Consider the following 8,011-nt stretch of genomic DNA (forward strand, 5'->3'; position numbering starts at 1 on the left):
TACCTGCTTTATTAGATTAGGATGAGGATAAAAACTCACTTTATGAGTAATAGTGTCACAAAACCTAACCAGGGCACTAATCGTCAACCTTGGGATTTGTTGTCGTTGTTTAGTTGCCAAGTCATGTCTGACTCTTTTGCCACTCCATGGACTATAGCCCACCAGGCTCCTCTGCCCATGGGATTTTCCAGGCAAGAATACTGGAGTGGGTTACCATTTCCTTCTCCAGGGGATCTTCCTGATCCAGGGATTGAAACCATGTCTCCTGCATCGGCAGGCAGATTCTTTACTGCTGAGCCACTAGGAAAGCCCTTATTTACAGGGTCCTGTCATTATCTGCCAACACCACTCTCTCAAGCAGACTTCCCACATGGCTGCATTTCATCCCTCTGCATTGTAAGAATGAAATGCAGCCAAGCATATTTTTTTTTATCTCTTTTAAGTGTCTCAAATTTTTTTCCACTCTCAGTTGAAAAGATCCACATCTAACTTTTGATCTACTCAATATATTTTCAGTTTGGCTATATTAAAAAAAAAACAACTCAAAAAGTAAAAATTATGAAGGGTCAATAATTCCTAAGTTCACTAAAACAAACTCACTTGTACAATAAGCTGTAAACTCACCTTATTTAGATACTCTGAGCATTAACTCTTTTAATTATTTTTACAGATTAGGTGTGGAACTATAATATTATAGTGGTTCCACATGTATTGTTCACAGAGACCTATCTAAGGAACAATTAGACAGGAGAATTTGTCTGAGAGAAAGCTTTCCCCTCGGTTTAAAGGAATTAACTAAACTGCATGTTATTGAAAAGTGCAGACACCTCAGAGATCCATGATGTTGACCTCATTCTTTGTTACATTATCAGAACACTCTGGCCTATAGGGCATCCCTATGACCTCCAGGCAGTTCTCATGGTCCCTTCCTCAGCCATGCAGGGCTCCATGAGAGCAAGCTACATGTACATGAACTCTTCATCTTATAGGATTTACCACCAATCAAAAACCTTCCTAGATTGAAGCCATTTGCAGCAGAATTTCTTTACTGTATCCTCAAGGTCAGCATAGTGTCTGGCACATAACAGATGCCCATAAATAGGTATCCAATGTTTCTTGAGTCTATTCTTGCCAGAGGCAGATTTCACTTGCTGGGAGAGGAGAAAGCAGGCAGAAAGGCTAAGAGAGACAGGAGACCTGTGTATCTGGCTTTTAATCTCTGCAGGCTGCTGAAGTTGCCACCAGCTACCAATTACTTCACCACTTTGATATATACAGACCTCCTCAAGACTGAGCCATAGCTCAGGGACATTAGTGTGAATCAACTGAAACAGCTAAGCGTGGGAAAACCCTCCTGGGCTACAGTCTTGCCACCGAGCAAAGATAGTGTAAATCTAGACATGCCATTTTTTAACTTAATTACATCAGATATTATAACATCTTATACTTTATAAGTTTTCTAAATAGAAATAAACACACATTTTGATGTATTGTTGTCTCTTCAGTGAGCTGACTACTTGATATAATCTCTTAGTACTTTCAGTCACACTTATGAGATGGGCGTGGTGAGGGTGATAGGTAGTTGTGTTTTCCAAAGATTTGTAAAATGTAAGATGCTTTTCACATTTTATTCTATTTATCATATTTATGTATATATATATACACACACACACACACATGTATGTATACACACAAATATATATTTCCTCCAAGATGTGAGAGCAGCAAGGGGAAATTTTTCACTTGCCAATCGTGATTTAAACTCTCAGCCATTTTTCTTCACTGCAGCTAGAACCACAGACTGTACCAGGCCTAAAAAGTCATACCCAAGTTAATACTTCCAGGAAAAAAACCTTTCCACAGTTCAAAATGAAGTATAATTGACAGACTGGAATTTAAGTGGTAATTTTCACTTCTATTACTGGGTCTCAGAGAACTCCTGTAGCTCAGATCCCAAATTCACAGGATTGAAGAGGACACATCTAATGGAGTGATTGTAGTCCATGACAGGGTTCAGGAGGGAGAAATCCCATCCTGCAGAGGGTACTGGACAATGAAAAGGTGAAACAGAGACTGAGAAATGGGAAGAAAAGCAAGGGACTGCAGAAACCTCTGGCTCCAGCCAGTGCAGACCATTAATTCCTTCACCAAGTATTTACAAGGGGCTATACAGACAGGAACCTTGTGACTAGGGCCTCCATCTCTTTTAAGCCATAAATCCTACACCCTTCCTCTCATCTGCCTTCCCAGAGCCAGGTAGCATGTGCCCAGGATTCCTGTGTCCTTACCCCCAGGTCTGCCTTCCCATCTTGGCAGTGTTGGGCTTGAGGGCAGTAGAGCCCAGCCCCCAGCTGTCAGGGCAAGCCTACACCTTTCAGCAATCATTTACTGAATGTTCCCCATAGTCCAGGAGCTACAGCAGGCCCTAGAGAGTCACAGAAAGGAGATGAACAGATTTTTACTTATTTTCTTCTAGTTGCTATGCATGTGCCCAGATGCCCGGAAGAAACTGAAATAATAACATAAGCAGTATTTTGTGTTCCGCTTTTTCACAGAATAATGCCTCATACATATTTTTCCACCACTGCATCCATGAAAAGCTTGAGGTGCATACAAAACAACCAAGGTAGTTAGAAATATGGAACTAAAATATCACACTGGATGGGACATAATGATGTTTTCATAACTGTCCTTTGTAATGACTACATTCTTACTTAGATTTGAGAATTCCCACTCTTTTGCTTACAGGTAAAACTGCAATATCTGAGAGTATATGTGTTGTTTTTCCTCTAACATAACATAACATATGCTATGCTTTGTTTTTAAGTTGTTTCCAGCTTTGTGAAATGGAATTAAAGTGTGTACCTAAGGTTATTGAGAGGATTAATTAAACATATATAACATGTTTAATACTGTGCCTAGTATATAGTAAGAGACCAGTAAATGTTAGTTATTATTATTATTATTATCACAATAATAACTATTATTACCTAAAAAGGCAGCACTTAATAAATGTTGGTGTGGTCATCTTCTTTACCTCAATCTCCTACTAATGAGAAACATCCAAGAATTGGATGACTAGGTCAACAGCAAGTCATGTCTTCATAGGTATTGCCATATTGTTCACCAAAAAGATAGTACTCAACTTAGAATGCCACTAAAAACATGCAGAATGTATCCATTTCACTTCACCAAGTCTTTTCTGTTATTTTTAAAGGTGCAACACGGTATTATGAGTTTACTTCAATTTTCTTTTTTTAAATTACTGTTAGGGTGAACATTTTCCTATATATTTTATATACTGTTTGGATATATTCCAAATAGTAGTATAAATGACTTATTTCTATGTTTTGTCTATTTAACAATTTGAATCTTGGTGTTTTCTTAAAAATTTGAATAAACTCTTCATATATTTGAATCATTATAATATGTAATGCAAATACTCCCCCAGTAAGGTGGAGTCAGAGAGTTCTGGTACCAATGAAGGAAGATCAGGGGAAGCTCAGTTCTACAGATGGGGCTACAATCTCCTGCACAGTGAACTCAGATAGTTCTATGCCATTAACATCCACCTCTGGATGCCTCTGGCCTTGCATGATACTGTAGTTCTATATTTCTAACTGTAGGATACTTCTTAGTTGTCTTGTAGACGGCTCAATGCTATCATAGATAGGCCTCAATCAGCAAACATTCCAAGCTTCCACATTTAACCCTTCTCTTTTTGTCCTGGTCAAGAGATCTGGAGACTGTTTCTCAGTATAGTTAAAAAGGCCTCTGAGCATCTCTTGGGATTGTTGTACGTTCTCCCAAATAATACCCTTGATTGATATGTCACGTGTCTTGACTTTTGATTAGGAAAATATGATGATAAAAAATTGAGCAGAAGAGCCAAGTTGACATATCATTGCAGGCCTTTTCTGCATGCCAGTATCTGCTACTAAAACTGAGGCATGCAAGATCATTAGCAGAGCAATCCGATGGAGACGCTATCCAGTGACAAATATTTAACAATGGGACTCAGGAATCAACCAGGGGAAAATAAAATACTAGCAATAATTGCCTCGAGCAGTGGGCTCAAGTGTCTGCTTTCCTTAAGTTATTTTTCTATTTTAATGGTGTCATTTAATTATTTATTATTTTTCAAAGCTTGTTTAGTAGTTAACAGTACTGATTTTGTTTTTGAATTGTGGCTTTTTCTGCTGATTTTCCAGTTAGGATGTGAGTGCCATGAAATGTGTTTTAGGCTTCCTTCTAAGGCCTAGCCTAAGGGCCTTTGCCACCCAAGTGTAATTCCACTTCCCCCAAAGGTCAGCTGCCGCGGGCACCATGGGCTGCTATAGAGAAAATACAACAAGGCAAGCATCAGGTCAAATACAAAAAGTCAAAATTTCCTTGAATTTTAAAATAAATGACATTACTATTTCTAAAATCTATACTTCATGAAGTTAGCAAGATGTTGATAACATCTTAAATAGAAGCTACCCTCCACATTATTTCCTAATTCTCCCCTCACTTTCCCCCCAGATATACTGGGTCCACTTAAGTCCAATCCTCTCCAGAAACAAGAAACACTTCCAAGAACACACACTGAGAGCAACCACAATTTCTTAGCCCTGTTGAGAGCATGTGTTGAAAGCAAACTGCATGCAGTTCTAAAGCTCTCCTTTCCAAGGTTGGGTGTTTCTGTGTATGTTGCATGTGCCCATATGTGGGTACAAGCACGTGTGTATGTGTGTATGTGTGTGTGTGTGTGTGTGTGTGTGTGTGTTTGTGTGTACTGGGCTCAGGAGAGCACACTTCTGCAGTCTGAGGAAATGATAGAGCCTGTTTTTCTAATGGCAGATTATGATAGTATGAAATACACATACTCAAACTTCAAATATTCATTTCTCTCCACAGGATTCATTTCTGGGGGCTGGGGGTGGGTTTCGCCCTCTCTGGTGAAGATAGGGCTTTGGGCCCAGTGTATTCTAATTCTTTCTACAAAACCAGCAAGGATTTCCCTATGTGAGGAGTACCTTTGGAGCTTTTTCTGTTGGAATATTGGTGGGTGGGTAAGTGTGATGCCTGAAGAAAGTGGCAACACAGAACTTAGATCACCAGCAAGTTGTTCACAAACAAAACGGCTTTCTAAATTCCAATCAATGCCACACTACTGGTCCGAGAGTGATACTTTGAATTTTCTTCCACAGTCCACTGGAGAAGGCCTTGGGTGGCTTTAATCCAGGGCAGAGGAGACAGTCTTTAATTCATTCCAGGATGTATCCCATACTTCCCCAGAAGAAAAAATTGGTGACTTTACATCTCCGGCAATTATCTCCGGATTTCGTTCCCTGGTAACTTATCCCTCACCTATAACACCGCACAGTAAGGTCAAGGGTGAACGTCTGCAGCAACTCATTTTCCCCAAGCACCACAGACGAGGGGATCAAACCATTCTAGCCAGCCCAAGCGTCCCCAGTGCCAGCTAGGTTCACTCCACACCATTTGGCTAGTTCCTCGAAGTCCAACCCTTGAGGCGGTAAACACTTGGCCTTCAGTGAGGTGCCAGCCCCCCTGGGCCTCGCTGACGGCCCCCGTGGGTGGAGAGGGGAGGTTTCTCCAAGAGTGTGTGCGGCGACAGTGGATGACCCGGAGGGCTCTGCAAGCACGTGCGTTCGCGCCGGCCGAGACCGCGCTCCCCGCCGGGTCTCGCCTGCCCGCCCGGCCCACGCCACGCGGCGGCTTGGGGGACACCTGAGCGACCCGCCACCCGGCTCGGACGGACCCCCAGGCAGCGACTGCCGCCCACGTGTCGCGGTCGAGGGGCGGGGCAGCCGCGCGTGACCCACGCGGAGAGAAACGCGCCGAGGCGCCCGCCTGCTCGCCGAGGGCAGGGGCGCGCCCCGCGCGGCGGGAGCGGAGCTCGCGGACCAGCCTGCCCGGGAGGCGGCGTCTGGAAAGAGCACCCGCCAGGCCTCCCGGGTTCTTCAGATTTCCCCCCTGCCGCGTCGCGCGTCCCGGGCGAAGGCTGCGCGTCCCCGAGCCTCAGACAGGTGCCCCGCGAAAGCTCCGCGCCCGCCCCCTCAACGTGCACCAGACTCGGGGGAACAAAAGAGTTAGCTCGGTACCTGATCCTCTCCTTCTCTGCTCTCTGAAGCGCCTCATTTCTTTCCAGCACCTGAAGGATCTTCCTGGCTTCTTCATCGTTTAGGAAACTGCAATCAAACCCCTGAGGAACTTTCGTCATTTTCTAGACTGTGTGTGCATTACCCTTAAGTTCCTGGGCGCATCCTGTTACAATGGCATTTCTCAAGTTTCAGGTACTTGATTCCAGAGCCAATGAAGCCCGTCCCTTTGAAAATCTAAAATCACAAACCTAGGGAGCAGCCCACACCTACAGGACTAATTTTGATGACACCTTAATGACACATTGCTCTCAGCGTATCCAACCGAGATGCAAAATGAACCGCTGAGGGGGAGAGGGAGCCAATCCCATCCATCCCGAAGGGGCGGGCCGTTCCGCGCTCCTCCCTTTCCCTCCTCCACCCCCTATCAGACTTGTTTAACTAACAAGCCTGCACATAATTTAGCCCCGAAGTGGGGCGGAGGCTTGAGTGTTGGCTCCAGCGTCTTTATTTTGGCTGTTGTTGTTTGCCCACAAAACTTGAACTTGACTAGTAGGCGTGAAAAAGAGAGTTTTACGACTAATTCTCGTTTCTAATAAAGAGCCCATAGGAAATAGAATTGCGCTTAGGAGCTTTAGAACTGGCCAAAGGGTTATTCCTTTTAGAAAGACCCAGAAGGGTTGAACTTGTACAGCCACAAGGCTGAATTTGGTTTATCCCTGGAAATTAATTCTTTGCCGAGGCTCCCACCTCTCGGATACCTGCAACTCATTATCTCACAAAGTCATTCTCAGACTTTAGAAAAATCAAAACCGTTTATGGTTATTTCAGGAGAGGACATACCCAAAGCATGGTTAAAAAGCACCTGTTTGTAGTTTTCTATAAGATTTGATAATCTTCTTAATAAACAGTTTCAGGGAAGTAATAAAAGTGCCACTTTAAAACATCTAATCCTCTGACTAAAGTAAAATGTAATCCTATGAAACCACAGAAATAGCTTTCCCTAGAAAGCATTATTCCAAGATACCATGGAAATTTCTAAATATATTCAAAAATATACATTTTTTAAATTGTCAAGTCTTTTTCAGAAAGCATTTTGTTTCTTTTGGCTTCACTTTGCACACAATAACCTCATCAGATCAACTTTATTGCCCTAAAGCCTTAATTTGGTCACTTCTTATGTAGTGGTGATGGTTACTAACATTTAAAATTTGCTTCCATGTGCATCATCCCTTTTCAAGGCAAAAACCATAATAAAGATTTTGTATCTGTAACAAAAACGTGTCAAAAATGGTTATTTATGTTTTGGCCTCAAGATCCTCTACTTACCTTGATCATTGTTATTTAAGATATGTCTAGGCAAGTAGCCATTTAAATAAATTTCCGTGGGTGTCTATGTGTTACTTCTATGAAGCAGGAACTAATTCAGTTCACCAATGTTGTACAACACACAGAACTCCTTTATAAATAATCTCTACAATAATGATGGTTTAGGAATGTGTCTTCTTCATGATGTCCATATTTTCTCCTCTTTAGTGTGTTCATTTATTCAGCATACTTATGGAACTTTTAAAATGTAGACACAGGCTCTTTGTTCCTGGTATCGCAATTAATTGATTTCCACCTACTATAAGAAAGCGCCATACACTGTGAATTTTGCAATAAGGAGATCCTTGTTTTGAATTTGCAGTCAATTTGAATTTCAATGTGACTTAAATTGAAAGTGGGGAAAACTATCATTCACATATGACTTAAATCCCGTATGATTATACAGTGGAAGTGACAAATAGATTCAAGGGATTAGATCTGATAGAGTGCCTGAAGAACTATGAACAGAGGCTGTGATCAAAACCATCCCCAAGGGAAAAAAAAAATGCAATAAGGCAAAATGTTTGTCTCAGGAG

The 8,011-nt window shown here is 42.1% G+C and overlaps 1 protein-coding gene across 2 annotated transcripts in view; it reads right to left on the reverse strand.

Moving 5' to 3' along the window:
- EXPH5 (exophilin 5) overlaps positions 1-6,421 on the reverse strand; it is a 92,736-nt gene extending 86,315 nt beyond the window's left edge. For both annotated transcript variants that reach the window (XM_043482429.1, XM_043482428.1), the window contains exon 1: positions 6,111-6,421. In XM_043482429.1, the coding sequence (XP_043338364.1) occupies positions 6,111-6,229 (119 nt within the window). In that variant the 5' untranslated portion in view covers positions 6,230-6,421. The remainder of the gene's footprint in view (positions 1-6,110) is intronic.
- Between the last annotated feature and the right edge of the window lie 1,590 nt (positions 6,422-8,011).

This window comes from Cervus canadensis, chromosome 11, assembly GCF_019320065.1.
Source record: "Cervus canadensis isolate Bull #8, Minnesota chromosome 11, ASM1932006v1, whole genome shotgun sequence".
NCBI lineage: Eukaryota > Metazoa > Chordata > Mammalia > Artiodactyla > Cervidae > Cervus > Cervus canadensis.